The 20,099-nt window shown below is 47.6% G+C and overlaps 2 protein-coding genes across 10 annotated transcripts; one reads left to right on the top strand and one right to left on the bottom strand.

Annotated features, from left to right (window-relative positions):
• Nucleotides 1-4,858: 4,858 nt before the first annotated feature.
• On the top strand, nt 4,859-15,926 carry LOC125519006 (putative 1-phosphatidylinositol-3-phosphate 5-kinase FAB1D). Of its 9 annotated transcripts, XR_015610842.1 has the most exons (16): nt 5,984-6,024; nt 6,546-7,253; nt 7,349-7,493; nt 7,591-7,938; nt 8,769-9,719; nt 9,845-10,167; nt 10,315-10,441; nt 10,525-10,689; nt 10,792-12,198; nt 12,282-12,542; nt 12,627-12,998; nt 13,562-13,625; nt 13,755-13,815; nt 14,192-14,248; nt 15,302-15,387; nt 15,479-15,926. XR_015610842.1 is itself a non-coding variant. In XM_087535549.1 (12 exons), exons 2-12 carry the CDS (start codon nt 5,999-6,001, stop codon nt 12,981-12,983), a joined length of 4,818 nt encoding a protein of 1,605 aa, XP_087391675.1. In that variant the 5' UTR covers nt 4,859-5,082; nt 5,867-5,998; the 3' UTR covers nt 12,984-13,248. The 9 variants fall into 9 exon arrangements, 4 of the variants coding, with proteins under 4 accessions (XP_087391675.1, XP_087391674.1, XP_048539849.1 ...); XR_015610841.1 differs by lacking the exon at nt 13,755-13,815; XR_015610839.1 differs by having other exon boundaries at nt 13,755-14,248.
• A 63-nt stretch (nt 15,927-15,989) lies between these two features.
• Nucleotides 15,990-18,784, bottom strand: LOC125519007 (uncharacterized). The gene is made up of 2 exons (XM_048683894.2): nt 16,964-18,784; nt 15,990-16,868 (listed from the first exon to the last, which is right to left on the bottom strand). The coding sequence occupies exons 1-2, from the start codon at nt 17,306-17,308 to the stop codon at nt 16,269-16,271; spliced, it is 945 nt and encodes a 314-aa protein (XP_048539851.1). The 5' UTR covers nt 17,309-18,784; the 3' UTR covers nt 15,990-16,268.
• Between the last annotated feature and the right edge of the window lie 1,315 nt (nt 18,785-20,099).

Genomic DNA, 20,099 nt, shown 5'->3' with positions numbered 1-20,099 from the left:
CCTCTTGGGTGCGGGCCGCGCTTCGGGCTGCTCGTCTTCGACTGTGGCCACCTGCCGACTGGTGGAGGGCGGCACCGGGCCCTTGCACTTGTGGTCGTTCTGGTGTGGGCGTCGGCCGGAGTCCCCAGCCGGCGTCTTGAGCGCCGGGTTGAGTATCTTTCCGGACATGTCTACCCGAAGTTCGGTCTTCATCGAGGAGTCGGCGGTGGCGTACTTGTCCGCTATGATCAGAAGCTCGTCGAGGGTAGTCGGCTCGTCGCAGAGGAGCTTGTGCTTGAGGAGGGTGCCTTCTCGGCACCCGGCAGTGAAGTATTCTATGGCTTGCACCTCGTGCATCCCTTCGCAAGAGTTGCGGAGCTCGGCCCAACGCGTGAGGTAGTCGCGAGTGGACTCGGCGGGGCCTTGTGCGCACAAGGAGAGCTGTCTGGGCTTGGGAGCCCGCTTGTAGGTGCTGGTGAAGTTGCGGACGAAGGCTTCTGTGAAGTCTAGCCAGCTGTTGATGCTGTATGGCTTGAGGCTGTTGAGCCAGGTCCGCGCCGTGCCCTGCAGCATGAGGGGCACGTACTTCACGGCAACGCGCCTGTTGCCGTTGGCTATGTTAACCGCCGTGGAGTAGTCGATCAACCAATCTTCCGGCTTCACGGAGCCGTTGTACTTAGGTGTGTCTCTTGGGAGCGAGAACTCTTTGGGGAAAGGCTCGTCGCGGATGCGGGGGCCGAAGCAAGGCGGGCTGACATTGCCTTCTTCTTCTAGCGCCAGGGATCGCGCCAGGCGGTCGATCCGATGGCGGGCGTCGTTCTCGCCGACTCCTTCACGGCGACCTAGCCGGCCGCTGAGAGTCGGATGTGCAACAGGCGGCGGGGTGGGATATCTCTCTCCACAGGGCCAGGGCGGAGGCGGGTTGCCCCGCCACTCCACGGCCCGGGGGTGGCCTTCTGCGTCTCGCTCGATGGAGATTCAGGTTCGGCTTCGGCTGGCAGCCGGTTCTTTCTCGCGTCGCGCGCGGGTTTTACCCGTAGTCGGCGTCCGGGACGTCGCGTCGTGATCTCGGCGCGGGGGAGGGCTTTCCACGCGGGCGTCGGCTTCGTGCCGCTGCGCGGCTGCGTCGATCAGCTACTGGATGCGTCGGGTCATGTGGGGGAGTTCTTCGGCCCCCGGTCCATCTAGCTCGTCTACGGCCGCCTGGGCGGCGCGCAGGTTCTCGAGTGGAGTAGCGTAGACTGGGCGGTCGACTCCTAGCGTATCGACGACGACAACGCCGCGCTGTCTGACAACGCCGGCCCGGCTAGGCCCGCCTGGGGGCGGCGTGCCAAAGGCGGCGCGGTCGGCCTCGCGTCGGTGGGCCTCAGTGAGGCGTCTCATGGAAACCAACTTCCGGCCCTCCGTGAGGAGGGCAAGGCGGCGAGCTTCCAGTGCTTCAGCGTCGGCATCGGCCGGGAGGGGAATGGACAAGTCATGGACCTCCGCGTGCGGGGCGTCGTGGGCGCTCTCGTCAGAAGCGCCGCCGTGGCCGATGACCATCACCTCGGTGGTGACAGCGTCGCAGCCATTGGCCCGGGGAAGCGGGTCGTTGTAGATCGCGACGTTGGTGGGGAACGCGTCGAGTGAGGCCGTGTCGGAGTCGACAGGCATCGGATCGGTGGAGCCAACCGACTCCAAGTCCACGGCAGGCTCGCCGGAGACGTGGAGCTGGCCGAGGAGGTTGACGAGGTGGTCGGTGCCCGCGTCGGAGGCGAGCTCGTCAGAGGTAAGAGTCTTGTCAAGGAGATCGGCGTGGCTGCTCGCCGCACAGATGTTGGTGACGCCTTGTAGCACGTCATGGCAAGCGCCATCGGGCGTGCCGGGCTGGCTACGCTCGCGGGGGAGGAAGAGGGTTCCTGTCCAGAACAGGTCTCCGAACGGCGGTGCACCTGGCCCCACGGTGGGCGCCAAATGTCGGGTGGTAGGTGCGACATATGCCAACGGGTGGCTTATCATTGTGGGAGCCAGTAAGACGTCGCCGGTGCCTGGAAACGGGATGAGGCAAAGACATGCACGCCGGCGAATCTTACCCAGCTTCGGGGCTCTCCGTGGAGATAACACCCCTACTGCTGCTCTGCGGGGTCTCCGCATGGTCACTAGATGAACAAGTAGCTACACGGTGCTCCTTGAGCTGTTTGGCAAGAGGAGGAAGAAGGGCACGGCTTGCTCTCTTCTCCTTCCTATGTGGTGTCTGAAACTAGCAGGGATTCATCTCTTTTGCATGGATGCCCCGGGGGGTTTATATAGGCCTACCCCCCGGGGGTACAATGGTAATCCGGCTGGGCGCGGGGCCCAGCCGTCTGTGTCTACGCTCTCCGGCTTCTGCGCCGACTGCTAGGGCCCGTCGGCTAGTGGGTCCCACCGGCTGCCGGCTCCTTGGTTGACAGGCAGGCCCCACTGTCAGGGCCTTGTCGACGGCTGGTTACTGTTGCTCAATCTTGGTGACGAGGGCTTCGCCGAGGTGGGCGTGGCTACAGTGCCGCCGTCCGGCGGGTGATCGTTGTAGCCTCACCGCGTCTTGTCTCCTTAATGGGGCGTCTTCTTCGAGGGAGGTGGCAAGCCGGCTGTGGGGAGCTGGCTCTATCTTGGGCCGACTGGGGGAGGTCTGGCCGCCTTCGGGTGTCTCTCTGCCCGAAGGGGCCCACCGCCCGTGGGCCGTACTGGTAGCCCGTCGTGGATGACATCAGGGTCAACGTGGCAACAGTGCTGCGTCGGACGGGTCATGGCCACCCGCACGGCGCACTGTGCCAGGCGTGCTCCGGGATTCGGGGGTGGCAGACTTCACTGTAGCCACGCCCCGTCACATCGTCGTTATGTGGATGCAGACTTCAAGGGTACGATCTTGACCGCTTTATGGGAGCCGGCTTCTTGGAGTCGGCCTTCTCGCGGCCGGCTTCTCGGAGCCGGCCCTCCCGCGGCTTCTCTTCATGAGGGCTGAAGTTGGGCCGCCTTCCGATAGCCGGCCTGGAGACAGCCGGCAAGGAGGAGGCGGCCCTGTGTCTGGATTCTTGAGGGCCGAATCGGCTCGTAATTTTTCAGAAGTGCCAGGGGGAGCCGGCTAGGCTACCTATGGTTATTTACTCCGACGACGATTTCCGGATAACACAATTATAGCATGAATAATAGACAATTATCATGAACAAAGAAATATAATAATAACCATTTATTATTGCCTCTAGGGCTTATTTCCAACATATATAATAGAGATAGCATCAAACAAGACACCATAGGACAACGGTCTTCAAGAACATCGTAATAGTCATACATCAACGTTGTCAAAACATCCACTGAAGGCCAAACAAGGGTTTTCACCCTATAGTGCATCTTGGTTCTCCCCTAACATGCATGAACCAATAGTGAATGGCTTGTCGTCAGAGGCTTAAAAATATATTCAAAGGCAAGATTTTTTTAGGAAGGTGATGATGCACGACTGTTGTTATTCTTGTTGTTGTTGCCATACCTAACCAATGAAGGTCGGATTGAGGCTTTCGCCCAGCAACTCGAAAATCCTTCATCACTCGACTCAACCAACAAAAGCTATATCTTCTCACTTATAGTTGTGTCATTGTTTGCCAAAGTCACGACGACCGGATCACATGCCACCTACTTACTTAGTCGGCGCCACCGCACCGACTCTTAATCATTATCCGAGCTAGTGACGTGTTGCACGCAACGTGTACTACCCTCGCCTTGGAGCGCACCGAAAAGCAGGTGAGCCCGCTAGTGTGAGAGCTCCAGTCCAAGACCGATATTCCTCCACACACAAAGTTATCCCAAAATCAGGCTTCAAGATGTGCTAGGTGGACCGAAAAATTATACCACGTCAAGCTACGTCGTGAAAGACAGTCCACCACGACCAACCTAACAAGATGTGGCGAGGAGCCCCACACGGCTGCATGCTACCCGAGCAGCTGCCAACAGTAGCGGCGTGGGAGAAGAGAGTGGAGGACGAGGCTAGTGGCGAAGACACACAAATCCTATAGATGTCGTGGCCGCGGCATCCCACGAGGGACGCTCTATTTTTCTCGCTTGACAAGACATGTGAATTCATGATTTACCCGTTATCAACACATATGATTGGTAAGCTAAACGTACCCATCTCAACTTAACGTCATGGATTATACAATAATAATATCATGACTTTGCACCATGGACATTTGTCAACGGAATAGCACGCAAAGCTCTTACTTGTTCTTGATGGGAAAGAAAAAAGACCAATGGATATTTGAATTCTTCTACAAAGGAAAGGGCCCGTGGTGAATGCCAAACTTTGGTGTTTATAAAAATGAAAAGTTAGCAGGATGAGACGAATGGCATGGTTTTGCCACCATATGCCAAAGACATACACGTCAATCTCACTGAATGGGTGTTTACGAGATGCGAAAGACCAATCTGAACAAACCATTATTCCTCACAAAATTAATTACAAAAACATTTTTTGGCAAATAAGAAAATAAAATACAGTCAGATGAATTTGCGTGTGAAGGCGGTTCCGTTTGTTGCCCGGGTCATCGTCAGGTCATGACCACTAGTGACCAAGGACCAACCAACCCAACCCAAACCGTGTCGGCGCTATCTGTTGCGTTGCGTGCCACAACACATTAAACAGCAATGAAAAAAAATAATAATTATTAATAATTCTGCAAATAAAAAATAATACTTATAATATTAATTCTGAACTAAAATGCCAGTGAGTTGCATTTTTTCTACACATCTCATCTCGCGTTCTGCCGCCGAACGAACGGGAAGAAGAAGAAGTCCAGAGACGATACGAGTCGTGCAGGTAGCGTGGGGTCCAGCGCGAGGTGGAGGACAAGTATTTCTTTCGTGCGCTGCGGCCGTTCCCTCCCTCTCCCCTCTTCTCCCCCTCTACTTTTCTCTTCTCCCCTTTCCCGTGTAGTCGCCTTCCCTTCCTCGTTCGCCCGCCGTTCGCGACTCTTCTTCCACGCGCACGCGCGCAGGCCACCAGGCCAACTCCCGCTCGTCAATCCACCCGTCGGCCCGCGAGACCGCCCGACTCCGACCAACTGAACATCGCCGCGGAGCTCCGCCGCGCGCGCGGTAAGGCGGAGATCTCACTTCCCCTCTCCCTCTCCCCTTCTCTTGCGATTTCCTGGTGTTTTTGTTGTTGCTGCTGCTGTTGTTGTCGTATTCGTTGCTCATGGTGGCCGGATGAACTTGGAAGAGCATACCACACGCGTACGTACGTGCGTACGTAGCAAGTAGGTAGGCCGTGGGTATGGGTACAGGAGGAAGGAAGGAACGGGTTTCAAACTTTGAATTGGGGATTGGGATGTTTCTGTCGCGGCGCCTGACCCGGGGCCGTTGCTGACCTGGACCCACGCGCTTGGATATTTCCTTCTTCAATATCTGCCTTTTTTTGGGGGGTGTGGGGTTTGTTGTTCCAGTAGCGCCATCATAGGGGACGGACAGCCTGGCCTTTGGATTGATCGCCGCAATTGCTTCGATTTCAACTACCTCTTGTACCACTATCCCCTTCCTCCTTCTTCCTTCTCTTCTTTTGATTTGATAGTAGCAGTATAAGATTCAGCTTCAGTTTCCACACCCACTTCGGCGTCGACCGCGCGATCCGATTGGCGTTTCGCGCGATCCGAATCAAGCGCCGCTGGATTCTGGTGTCGCCGGTGTTCGATTCCGGCCTCCTCGTGAGCACCGATCGATGGATGCATTTCGTTTTTGGGCCTGACTCCTTCCCTGGGGATTGCTTTTAATTTCTGTCTCCATGTCGGTTGGTGGGTTTTGAATTGACCGAGTACTAGTGATTTCTTCTCTTTAATTAATTAATTAATGGTGTGATTGCTTGCTTGCTGAACTGGTCAGGTAGAGGCCATACACAACCAGCGCCCAAGAGATCTGAGGCCACCGCCTGCGTCAGGAGGAGGTAGAGGAGGAGGAGCAGCCAGGGCATGTGACGCCCCCCCCCCCCCCCCCCCCCCCCCCCCTCTCGTCGGTGGCCATGTGCCCGGACATGAATCCGCGAAGGTACTACTATTTCACTCCCAGGACTCGCCGATGCCATTGTTCTGAATAGCATCCCATTCCTAGTATGCACATGTTCAGATGCTCAGCTGGGGCTCTGTCTGAACACGGCCAACTGTGTAACCTCACATACACTTGGTTAGCCCTGTTTTAGATCATGGAAGAGAATTCTCGCCCCGTCTGAATATGCACGTGGCCCAACCTTGCTTAGCCTTTAATTCACCAGAGTCTTTTGTTCAACAACAAGCCACTTTAATTTTCCTGTTTCTCGTTTTGCACGCCTGAAATCCTGGTCCATTCGTCGACACTAACCTGACATCTGTGTTTGGGGTCATGCTCAAGGAAGATATCTTTGTTCATTTCTCCAGCCAGCTAAGCCCATAGATATTTAATTTTGATAACCTAGTTTGGTAGAGTAATGCCCTTGAGGCAAGGGAACTATCTCGCCAGGTATTTTATGTGTCTGCGTCTGCGTGCTTTTTAAATTCCGTTCTGAATCAGTCATCTTCTTTTGGTAATGACAGGGAGGTTGTATCAGAGGATTTAGATGGTAATCTTACCCCTCACCGCCTGCATGATGCTGATCATCTGGGACAGAATGGGACCAGGAATCCTTCCAAGTCTAGTAGCAATAATCTGTCCACAGACGACAATTTCTTCTCTGACACTTCATTGCACAAACATGAAGATGTGAGCAGTGATCCATCTGCCTCCTCTGTTGATGACCGCTCGGTTAGGTCTGGTGATGATTCTGATGGGGCTGAAAGTACCAATGGTAAAATCAACAATACAGACCTCCCAGGTTTTGAAAATGATAGCATCTGGATACCGCCTGAAGCAGCAGATAAGGGAGATGAGACTGATAGTGTTGCCGGAAACATTGCTTATGACGACGACGATGATGATTATGGTGATGGAATAAAGTGGGGCCAGTCAAGTTTCCCAGCCCCTGGCGAGGAACACGAGGACAGCCCCAATCCTAGGGATGAAAGAGAAAATGCAATGCTGGCAGCTATGAATGGGCAGCTCAAGATACTTGTCAGTCGGTTTCTGGCCTCTGCTGGTATCCCCTTTGGAAAAGGAGAGAGTACTGAGAGTTGGCTTGATATTGTGACCTCCCTGTCATGGGAAGCTGCACTTCTTATTAAACCTGATGCAAAAATCGGAAATGAAATGGACCCTGGATCTTACATCAAGGTCAAATGTGTAGCATCTGGTACTCGTTGGCAAAGGTGAAACATTTGTCAGCTATTTTTTTACTTAAAGACTATCTAATTTCTATTTGCGTGCTAGATTATAAACCTTCACCTTTTAACTTCGATTGCAGTGAGGTGATCAAGGGGTTAGTCTTCAAAAAGAACACAGCTCATAAGCACATGCCGACCAATTGTCACAATCCTAGGTTGCTTCTACTGAAAGGAGTACTTGGGCATTCTGATGTTGGTTTATCGTCGTTTAATTCAATGGATCAGGTTTGATATTGCATATATGTGCTTGTTGACAGTAAATTCAGTTCATCCTTTTTTGGTAGAAGATTGTGACCTTCTATTTTATGCCTTCAAAAATTAGGAAAAAGGCCAACTGGAGAGGACTATAAGTAAAGTGATGGAAATATGCAGTCCCAATGTTATAATGGTTGAGAAAACTGTTTCACGAGACATACAGGAGCTTCTACTAAAAGAAGGTTGTACACTGATTCTTGATATGAAGCTCAGCCGGTTGCAAAGAATTGCACGCTGCACAGGTTCTCCCATAATATCATTTCCAGAAGTTTTGGATCAACCGAAGCTGAAGCAGTGTGATTACTTCCATACTGAAAAATTCATTGAAGAGCATAACATTGCCAGTGAAGGTGGGAAGAGACTATCTAAAACATTAATGTTCTTGGAAGGTTTTCCCAGGCCATTGGGTTGCACGGTATGTCTACTTAGCTATTATTACCTGTATGGTTCATTTATACAATCTTTTCAGTTTCATTCTTCTTTATCCCCTAAGATTTATGTTACATCATTTCTTTTGTCCAAAAGCAAAATGAATAAACTATGCTAGTTTTTCTTATATATATTCTTCCTGAAATCTTCCTGATCAAGACATCCTTCTGTATCAATGTGGAACCAAAAAGCAAATGTTATTCTAGCTTACGGTTGATGTGTCTATTATGTTGACTGGTTATTAATTCTTAATAGTCGGTATGTATACTATGTAAAAACATGATCTCTATATCTTTTCAGTTATGAGGGAGAGAAACAGTGTCGGTATTTGTAATATCTTAAAACATGAGAAATGAGCTGCTCCTTGCTTATATTTCGGTAGGGCATGCCAAACATAGCGATAAAATGCTTGGTTATGCGCTTTTGGTATCGTTTTGCTTGCTAGTTTTCTTAGCTTTCAAGTCCCTTTTGATTTTTTTATTAGGGCTGCTAATTTTTGTTACATAGCTTTTTTGTTCCTGTTGTATCGTTTTGTAATATCTTAAAACAAATGTGTGTTTGACAAAAAAAACATAGCTGATAAAACTTGTCAGGGGGTAGGTACACTTGTGGTGCTTTACGATAACAATACTGTTTTGTTTGTGGTTATCTCCATAACAGTGTCATTTGTTTTTATCAATTATGAAGAGTAAATGTCAATTGATTGCATTCCATGCATACTAATCACAATCTACTGAATATATAGTAAGTGACAGTCCGATTAGTGTTCCATACACTGCTGAACGATCTGAGCGACAAATAGTTGTTTTCATCCAGATATTGCTACGGGGAGCAAACACCGAAGAATTGAAGAAAGTCAAGCAAGTCATGCACTACACGGTCTTTGCAGCATACCACTTGATCCTTGAAACGTCTTTCTTTGAAGATCAGCGGGTATTCTTAAATGATAAAAATACTTCACAAGATAATTATGCTTCTACTATGATGGGCCCACCAGCAATTGATTATGATACTTCTGTTCTGGGTGGTGCTATCCCTCCTTCGCATGATGATTCTCCAGCACTTAGATTATACCATGCCACTTGTAATATCTATGCTGATGGGAAGAAAGCTCTCAGTTATACAGACGTAGATGATCCAATTTTAGTCACAAACAGCTCTTTGGATGAACTGAGAGAAGGTGCAAATATCCCGTATAGCTCAACACCGCTCCTTCATACCGGAAGGTTACCATCACCGGTTTCAAGACCATTACGGGAATTTACTGGGAAGTTATTGCAAGAGACAACTGATAATCAAATAGAAGGCAGAGTTGAATCCAGGAATGGAATCGTTAGTAATGGATTTCATGTTGGGTCAAAGGTGGAAGAGTCTGCGGTTTCCAGTGAAAATTTAGATGACACAGAAGATATCTTGAAAGAAGAAAGGACTGGAGATGTAACAGAAGCAAGTTCTCATATGTGTGACAAACATGAGGAATCACCCATCGTAGCAGAAGATGGAGAACATCGCGGCACCACTATCATTAGTAAAGAGAACATCTCTAACAAAGATCAAGCCGATGATGCACTTGATTCTCATAGTATACTGGTTTTGACGTCTAGTCAATGCATCAAAAAGCAGGTCATATCTGATGACCAGAGCAGCCTGTCCCGTATAAACTACTACGGGAACTCTGATGACCAGAGCCGCCTGTCCCGTATAAACTACTATGGGAACTCTGATGTGTCCTTAGGACGATACTTGCAAGAAATTTTGCAGAATAAGGTACCAGCTTGTAACTTGTAATTTTGTTCAGTGTGTTCTTATTTACATTGAATATCATATTTTTGTGTTAGTAATGTAACTAATTTGGCTCAGATGATACTTGGCTTATAATGTTTTATTTGTAGCAGAAACCAAGTTGTTCCTCTTGTGAGGCTCACATATACTCTTATACTCATCAAAATGGAAATTTGACTGTTCGAACGAAGCATCTAGTGTCTCAACATAGTTTACCTGGCGAATCCGAAGGAAAAATATGGATGTGGACCAGATGCCTGAGGTGTGAACAACACGGGGTATCAAAATCGACCCCAAGAGTGCTAATATCATCTGAAGCGCGAAATCTCTCTTTTGGGAAATTTCTGGAACTCAGTTTTTCAAGCCACTCTGCAGCAAGAAGGTTATCCATATGTGGTCATTTGGTGAACAGGGACTGCCTGCGCTTTTTTGGGTATGCTAGATGTATTTTTCATGTCAAATATGTAATTTAAGTAGAGACATTCCTTTGCTGCCTTTAGCATAGCAATGCATCAGAAATGCATGTAACTATCTCTTGCCTATTTTGTTAATGGCAATTTCTATTTTTTACTGACTTCAGATTGGGCTCCAATGTTGCAATGTTCCGTTACTCATCGGTTCAAATTTACACTACCTGCAAACCACAGCCCACCCTCCACTTCGAAAACCCCAGCAGACAGAACTGGTTTGAAGAAGAAAGAAGACATGTATGTCTTATCCTCTACCATTACCGTTTGGTAGTTGTGTTTGGTGCATGCATAGTACTGATGTTTATGTTGCATCTTTTAAGGTTTTTGCTAGAGGTATGACGCTTTTCTCCGAGGTAGCAAGCTTGCTTCAACACTTGAAGAATCAATATCATGGCATGACTACAGCCAACTTCTGCACATTTCTACCTGTAACGAACTTTTCTGAACTCGAAGACTTGTTAATGAAAGACAAGGCCGATTTTGAGGTAAGCGTCCATGTCTACATTCCTGTTAGCCTATGAATTTGTTATGTAAACAAATTTGTTCTGTTTAATTATAATATTGGCTTTCATTGTATTGTCATGCAGGATTCACTAGTAAAGACTAACAATCCAAATGGGAGATCATCCTCATCTGTACATGAACTTCTTAATATAAATTGGTCTTATCAGGATATACTACTTGAACTTTATGCATGGGACCGTCGGCTCCATGAACTTCTTAAGTGTTTATCTGCTGGACAAGGAAATGTTGCTAACGGTAAGGATCCTATAAAGACCGTTGATAAGATCAATGAGGCCAGGTATGGGATTGACAAGCAAATCAGCGAATTGACGTGTGATAGAACTATGAAAGCTGGTGGGGCAACTGGTACCACTGAGTGCACAAGTAACAAAATTTGCGTCGACCATTATGAATCAAGTGAGAATGCAGCACCCATGCTCGATGATAGTCAGGGAGTTGGGAACTCTGAACTTTCTTGCTATGGAGGTAGTAAAGATGAAGGATCTCTCATTGGCACTAGTCAGGTAGAGGTAGACAGCATGGCCCAAATACAAAAAATGCCTTCTTTTGAAGTTTCAAGTGATACAAAGCCACAAGGCAATGGGATGCTGGCGCATCCAGTTTCCATGGAGCAGGAGCAGCATTCAAGCACTGTCCGGAAGTTCAGAAGTTCTGATTGGGATGAGAGGGAAAGATGGATTTGGAGTTCATTTCATGAGTCTCAACTGGCTTACAAGAAGAACATTCAATTAGGAAGTTTGGAGAAATTTGAACTTGTTAACCGTTATTCTCCATCTCATCTATCTCCCCTGTTTGTAAAACATGAAGAGGTAGACTCTCCTCAATTCACAGTTGGCCCGGGTGGTAATATTCTGTGTGTATTGGAGCATGAGGTTTCTAGCATAATAGCTCGTGCTCTTGCCATATCTGAGGAGCGTCGGCAGGATACCGCAGTCATGAATGAGGCAGATGATGCCAGGAGGGAGCATACTAAAACAATGGAGAAATCTTATAGCTTTCTATCTGAAAGTTCTATTGGCTCATCACCATGGTCATCTATAGATTCTGAAGCAAGCATTTCATCTTCTGTTTCGTCATATTCATCTGGCGACCTTTCTGGTTATGATACATCGCCTTTATTGTCCTTGGTACATCCAGAAATCCCTGTGAATGGAAAAGTATCTCTCAAAGGCAAATATTCAGTTACTAGTATATATGCTAATCAATTCTACATCCTTCGAAGAAAGTGCTGCCCATCTGAGCTTGCATATATTACTTCATTAAGCCGATGTAAGAAGTGGGATGCTCAAGGCGGAAAGAGTAAAGCTTTATTTGCGAAGACATTGGATGACAGGTTCATTATAAAGCAAATCAAGAAGACAGAATTTGAATCCTTCATAAAATTTGCCCCTGATTACTTCAAGCATGTTTACCATTCTTTAGACACTGGAAGCCAAACTTGCCTTGCCAAAATATTAGGAATCTATCAGGTAGTTTACTTCGACAACCAGAGTTCCGTTTCAATTTATTTTCTTCCATTTATTACTATTTTTCTAAAACTTTGCTGTTTCAGGTTAAGCAAATAAGGCATGGCAAAGAGATAAAGATGGATCTGATGGTGATGGAAAATCTTATGTTTGGGCACAATGTTTCACGGATTTATGATCTTAAAGGTGCTATGTTTTCACGACACATCACCAACTCAAATGACCCTGACACTGTTTACTTGGATCAGAACTTTGTGGAGGACATGAATGTATCTCCAATCTATATTGGTGGAAGAACAAAACATCTCTTGCAGCGCGCAATCTGGAATGACACATCTTTTCTCACTGTATGTATAATGCGCATCTTCCAGTTTAAGGTAATCATCATATTTTCATATTAATATGTCTTAACAGAATTATTGTACTTGCAGTCGGTTAACGTTATGGACTATTCTCTGCTTGTCGGAGTGGACAAAGAAAAGAATGAACTTGTGTTTGGCATTATTGATTATTTGAGGCAATATACTTGGGACAAGCAACTGGAGACATGGGCGAAGTCTTCTTTGGTACCAAAGAATGTTTTACCAACTGTAATTTCTCCCAAGGATTACAAGAAAAGGTTTAGAAAGTTCATGGGCAAGTACTTTCTCGCAGTTCCAGATACTTGGAGTCCTGAGAATTCTTCTGGGCCATACAAATCCTTTGGTCATAGCAATAGCAAGTTGGCAGAAGCCCACAATGGCGATAACCTGCTTCAGCATCCAATTGAGGCTGATGCAAAAATCTAGTTCCGTTCAGCTGAGGCATGTGCCTAATTCTGTCCGGACTCCTCTGACAGTTCTTTGAAGCCTATCTGTTTATTGTTGTTGTTGTTGTTATTGGCTAAGTTTCGCTTTGTAAAATGGTGTGCATATGAAGGTCTCACTATTGATCTTTCCAGAAGTTTGCAATTTTTAGGCAGATTGCTGGGGCAAGTGAAGTCCACAATACATGTACCTATACAAATGAAAATTGTGAATTTCACAATTATTATAGTGAAATTTACAAAATTTATATGACTATTTTTGGACCTATGAGACTGCAGCATTTCCTTCTTGCTAAATTAGTTCTTAGCGTCGGACGCAGTTCACTGTCTGAGGAGGACTTTCAACCTCTTTTAAAATTTCACCAGTTTGATTAGTATTCTTCCTTCATTACTCCACTATAATTGCCCTCCACTATAATTGCTAACATGGAAAGCAAAGGAGCAAGTTAAAGTGCCTCCTGATCTCAATGCACATCCTAAAGTGTAAATTTGGTTGTTAAATGGACATCGTCTATTTGCAGATTACCCCCAATCACTTTTTATTGCTGCACAACTTTGCAGATCTGCTGGATTGATGCATTTTGCTATCTATCTTTCACAAGTCAATTTTGAGTCATTAGAAGGGGTGAGATCATCGCTCACTTTTTTGTTCTGTATAGTCTGTTTCTCGAATTTTGTGGTAATTTTTATTTATGCCCAAGTCCCTTTTATGATAGCAAAGAGACAGTGCAATTTGTTTTTTGTTTGCTTTCAGGAAGTAGCTCACAGGAGAAGAAGCCAGTTGTCATTTGTTCTGGATCATGAGTAGCTGCCTAGTAATATACTCCCTTTGTAAAGAAATATATTTCTATACAGAGGCAGTACCTAATTTTGGTGGTTGTTTTATGTGCTAAACTTTTCTTCTATATTTGTCAAAAGAAATCTTTATAATGTTATAAAGCGGTTCACTGCTCCTAAAATTAACCTGTTAGTTCACCCCTTAAACCGCACTGATCAGGGCTGCACTAATGTAATGCTACATTTTGTTTTCTAGAATCGAATTCTGTTATTTAAATGGGTCAAGTAGGGAGAATTATCATGTTGGAGTTTAATTATACTGTTATTTTCCTTGCTCATATAACTGAACAACTGATCACAAAGAGCTTTGCGTGTGATGGCTAAAATTTACCAGCCAGTGTCTGCTTTTCATAGGTCTGAACACTGAACGTTGGCAAGAGGAGGTTCCTGTGATGAACATGCGAGACTTTGGTGAGTTAGTTCATATTAACCTTCCTGATTTGCTTCTTTTGCATTTTGCATTGGGTTATGACTTCTGGAGTCGATGCATGGGCAAAGTTTTATAATAAGCATCAATTCCTTTTCCAGCAGAGGCTACTTGTTGCAGAATCTATAGCTGTATCGAATTAAGTAGACCATAGCACATCTCTCCAGAAGTTAAGTGCACCACATGGAACTGGCTGCAATTTCCCTTCAGCTGTAATCTGCAGTAGGCCCAAATTTATCTCTGGTCATACATTTGCTGCCCTTAAGAATAGTGTAGTGAAAGGCAATTGTTTGTCATTCCATCATCAGTCAAGGAGGTAATAATCCACACGACTTTGGTTGGCACGTTCCCCTTTTCTACTTTTTCCTTTTGCAGGAGGGCATGCATACACTAGCAGTAAGAGTATGACCAGAGTAGGACTTTTAGAACATTTCAGAGTGGCTCATCATGATTGCATGTATGCAAGTCCTTTCGTCGGGGAGCATAGGATGTTGCAAAACGATTGCATGGACAAGGTCCTAATGTGTGTAATGATGTTCATCCTAGCATCACTGATCCATACTTTCACCTATTTTTTCGATCTTAAATCTGAACTTAGGAGTGCAATAAGGACCGAGTTTGGTATCATACATCTTTCGATTTGATATATCTGATACCATGCTTCAGTTCTGCGTTCTGCGATACTGTTTGTGTTCAAGAACAATGTCTGCAAATGCTACTCTTAGCCTCTGAAGTTCCCATTAGCTGCTGATTTTCTGTAAACAGCACCTATTCAGCATAGGTGTGAGTGTGATTGCTCTGCTCTTTAAACTCTGGTTTCAACTCTTTTCTGGAGTCATGAAACTCTTCCAGTAGCTGAAAAGCTAAATAGGAAGGTTGCATTAGATTTTTTCTCAGTTTATTTTTATTAGGCACTTGCTTTTTATAGAGAACGTAAACACATGCATTTGTGTAGCAGCTGATGGTGAATCAAATAAAATTTGAAGATAGATATAACTGTGACATGGCACTGATGTTTTCTTGGTTCTTTGCTGCAGATCCTACTTTAGCGAAAAGCGACTGGTGCCGCCATTTCGGTATAAGTGATTCGATTTGGTTGATTCATGGTCAGCTTTTCCCCAAAGTATGGAACATGGTTTACGCTGCTGCTTATCATAATTTCTCTACTGTATAACCCTGCAAAGCAGCTCAGATCAATCAATTTTGCATTGCAGCTGCTGCTCCTTTTCCTCGAACCGATGCCTCTTAAGTTCGGGGTGATCATCATGTTCGGATTCCAGAAGGTCACCCCATCATTGTGCAACCAAAACGATGACCGCTGTCGGAGATCATATTGAGAATCCTGCCTTGTTCATCTTCTCCATCGTGAGTAAAATAATCAGTCTATACACTGCCAATTGCCGCGGCAGCTAGTGGAGTGATCAATGATAAGGAAGGTGATTAGCCTAGCGCCAAAGAACAAAAAGAAGTTGCAAAAGATGACAAGCACAAGGGCTCATTCTAACGCACCCTATAGAACTCTCTTTTTGTCTCTGCCCAACAAGCTGCCCACATCTCCACAGCACTTTTCCAGTTCGAGAAAAGGGCAAAGAGCTGCTTTCCTTTTCCGATGTAGATTCTTCCTTTCACCATCAACTATTATATCACCAATTCATCCTCTAAGATCGATCCCCTAAAAATTACTGGACATATATTCTGATTCTGATTCTGACAAATAGATAGGCCTAAGCACCAACTGCCTGCCACTACCACTTGCTGCTCTGCTCTGCTTAGGAAGAATACAAGCATGATGATATTCCAGTGCAGGACATATGTATAGACACACTAGCTGCTATGATAGCTAGACTAGAGAGAGCAGCTAGATTAGATTACCCAACCACAAGAGAGAAGAACACCCACATTTTTTTTTGTTCTAATTTGTTAGCCTTGTTGTACTATCTACCATGCCCCGTTTGTTTCAGGCTTTCAGCTAGCTGCTGCAGAAGTACAGATTGTGAGCTTGGATCAGCGATGGCTGCACAGGTCCGACAGCATCTTCCTGCCTTCCACAATCTCATCAAAGAAGTCGTCCAGCTCGCCGACGACGCCCTCCGCCCCTGACCTCAGCATCCCGACCCATCCTTTGATGATCTCCACCCTCTCGGCGATCTCGCCAGGGTCGCCGTACCCAATGGCGACGACCCTGTCGAACTCTGTCTTGAGGCTCTCAATGCCGGCCCTGGCCTGCCGGAACTCGTACATCATGACGCCGGAGCCGGAGTGCTCGCCGGCGACCGCCTCCATCTCCTCGGCGACGCGCTGGCGCAGCCGCCCCATGGAGGAGACGTAGCCGGCGCCTGAGGTGCGGAATGGGTGCGCGCAGCAGGCGAGGTCCGGGAGGCAGGAGACGGTCCCTGAGACGAGGAGCATGAGGAGGAAGGAGCTGGCGTTGCGCAGCGCGTAGAGCACGCCCCGGAAGCCGTTGAAGGCGTTGAGCTTGAACTCCACCGGCGACCGGTCGTCGAGCAGCAGCGACGCCGGGTCGATCCTGGTCTCTGCGAGCGCCCGGTTCTCCTGCTCCAGCCCCACGGCCTGCCGCCGCGGCGCGTTGATCGCACGCATCACCTGCACGCATTTGGTGTGATCAATGGAGGCCAAAGCTATGGGCGTGAGCAACTGAGCATGCACGCATAGGAAGGCAGGACAGGAGAGGAGCGTACCTGGCGGGCGGTGTGGGGGTTGGGGTTGCAGAGCCAGTCGTCGAGGGCGGCGTCGATGCGTGCGGCGGAGGCGCAGTAGGTGTCAAGGGCGGAGGCGCCGGCCTTGACGACCTGGCAGGCCTCCCAGAGGCGGGAGGTCTCGTCCATGTACTCGTCGAGCCAGCTCTCCCCTGGTGGCAGGTGGAGGCGCTGCACGAGGTGGACGAGCTGCGAGTGCAGCGACCGGAGCAGCGCGGCCGCCTGCTGGAGGAAGGGCGCCGACATGAAGGCGGCGTCCGGCGACGAGGCCAGCGTGGCGTGGAGCGCGTCGAGGCCGTGGGCGATGGACGAGTAGAAGCCGTTCATGGCTGGTTCTGCCGCCGACTCAAGTTTGTGCGTGTGTGTGTTTGCTGGAACGGTGAGAGCAGAATGTGGTGGTGGTGGTGCATGGGAGATGGAGGCTGAGCTGGAGCAGAGGATCAGCCTATATATAGAGGAGCGGAGAGGAGGCGAGTGTGGTGGTGTATGAGGAAGCAATGATGGGGTGTCCGGCGGTCAGGGGGAAGGATGATTGGGGACTGGGCAGAGGGCCATCGCCATTGCCAAGACTGCTCTGCTCGCTTCTCTCTCGATGACCACCACTCTGCCTTCGCCTCGCCTCGCCACGAGAGAGGAGTACTACTAGTAGTACTAGCTAGCATGCATGGGAAAACGTACTCAGTCAGCTGGCCTATCAGCTACCCAGCCAAGCCAGTTTTGCCGTGAATCCCTCCACTCCGCTCCGTCCCTGTCTTGAGTTGTACGTACTCCTCCTTCCAGACTCAAGGGGGACCATTGCCATTTGCCCCAGGCGATTAATTACTTGCTGGTGCTAATCAAGGAAAAAAAATGCGCCAGCAGCAGTACTCAGCACTTGGGGCTGGCAGCTGGCATTGCTGCCTCTTTTCCCATATTCTGCAGCAGCCAAGCCATTGAATCCGGGTGGGGGGCCTGTGTGCCGGCCTCGGATGGGCGCACCATCAAGCAGCAGGGAAGCAAAGAGAAACACACGCTGCCCCTCCCCTGTCTGCCCCTCAACGGAGCCCCTCATCGTTTTTCTGGAAACCCACGTTATGTATGTTAGGTGCCCACATTACACTATCATATCACCACGTACAGAGTGCAGTGCATCACTCGCCATTGCACCCGGCCACGGAGTTAATGTGACATATGCTATATGGCAGTTGCAGCCAAATGTATTTACTACCAGTATGTAGTATTTTCGTTCTTTTCTTTTCTTTTCTTTTGTCTGTGTGGTGTGACTGGGTGGGTAGGAGTTGAAGAGCGGGAGCTGCTGCTTCTTCTAGACGTAGTACGCCTGGCATGCACTGCACCAATGTGTGTCACGCAGAGAAGCAGCAGAGGGGGAGGAGGACAAAGTTTCAAAGGCGGGCATGGAATCCGAGAGATTTGTCGAAAAGCCTTGCTAGTAGGATGTGCTGTACTTGGCCGTGGATCAATGGTTTGCTGGCTCGGCTCGCTGGAACGGGATGCCAATGGAATGGAATGATGGGTTTCCTTGTACCCGTACAAATCTCCCTCTGTCCTCGCTACAAGAACCCCATTTCCATGGCGTGGCCGCCTTTTGAGGCGTCTCCCTCTCACCCGGGCCTCCAACCCGGCCAGCAATCATGCCCAATATATGCCCGTGCCCGGCCTCCCCTCCTCTCCTCTCCCCGTTTCTCTAGGGCACATGTTGGGTCCTACGTGCCAGCATACACGCCCTCTATCAACTCCTTGAAAAGTTGGCGTTTGTTGGACAACCACCATCTACTGCTTTGACCCAACACGACAACAAATTCTAATGACAACATTATCAAAATTACTTTTCAGAAAAATCCACGAATGCATATCAACTTCGAACATCAAATTCAAAATTTACAAATATGTAAATAATAATCATACATACTCAACCCCTATGGTGACTTGAGAACAGCAAGAAACCCTAGCCGCTACCGCTAAGGTCATAACCCAGCAATGGGCCTCATTCCTGGAGAGGGTCGAGGTAGGGTACCCCCCCCCCCCCCCCCCCCACACACACCCTCGCGCGGGTGGAGCCTAAACCCATCGGAGCAGCGATCCTAGTATTAACTATGGTGCCCCTAGGACATTATATACAAACTATAATACCACTAAATACTTTTCGAATACAAATCTCGTGTATGTTCCTCAAGTACCAATAAACATTTTAAATATAAAGATAATCAAAACACATTTTTTTTAAAAGGAGGATGTACCTCCGACCTCTGCATCTGGGCGATGCATGCAACCATTTTATTAATTATTCACAAAGTCCTTACAAAGGTAATACATCAGTAAATCTGAAGCCACCATCTTGGCAACACCTGCCGGCACTCATATCTCTGTGATGAAGGGGTGCCGAATGTCCGAGCCTAATACCAAACAGACATCGCATCAACACCTAACATCTAATGCCTGATGCCCCATCCAAGCCCCATCCAATGCCGGATGCCCGTGCCCGACCTCCCCTCCTCTCCTCCCCGTTTCTCTAGGGCACATGTTGGGTCCTACATGCCATCATATACTCCCTCTATCTACTCCTTGAAAAGTTGACGTTTGTTGGACAACCACCATCTACAACTTTGACCCAACACAACAACAAATTGTAATAACATTATCAAAAATATTCTTCAAGAAAAATGTACGAACGCATATCAACTTCAAACATCCAATTCAAAATTTACAAATATGTAAATAATCAAACACACTCGACAACTCTGGTGACTTGAGTGCCGCAAGAAACCCTAGTCGCTAGCGCCAAGACCCCCCCATGCTGTCGGCCTCAGCAATGGGCCTCATTCCTGCCCCCACTCCACCCTCGCTTCGTGGAGCCTGGCCCTGTCGGAGCGGCATGCCCCTAGGATATTACTGCCTCCGTCCTAGTTTATCGGTCCCCTTAGTATTTTATGCCAAATTTTGACTAATGATTTAATTAACATAATGTCAATGCATGTCAGAAAAAATATTATCATTGAAAATTATGTTCAAATACGAATCCAACAATATAGTTTTTGATGACATGCATTAACATTTTGTCGGTTAAATCTATGAACAAATTTTGGCACAAAATACGAAGATGACCAGTAAACCAGGATGG

The sequence above is a fragment of the Triticum urartu genome, chromosome 7A, assembly GCF_056163025.1.
Source record: "Triticum urartu cultivar PI428250 chromosome 7A, HENAU_Tu73, whole genome shotgun sequence".
Classification (NCBI taxonomy): domain Eukaryota; kingdom Viridiplantae; phylum Streptophyta; class Magnoliopsida; order Poales; family Poaceae; genus Triticum; species Triticum urartu.
Note: the sequence above shows the minus strand (reverse complement) of the source record. Positions and strands in the feature narration are given on the sequence as shown.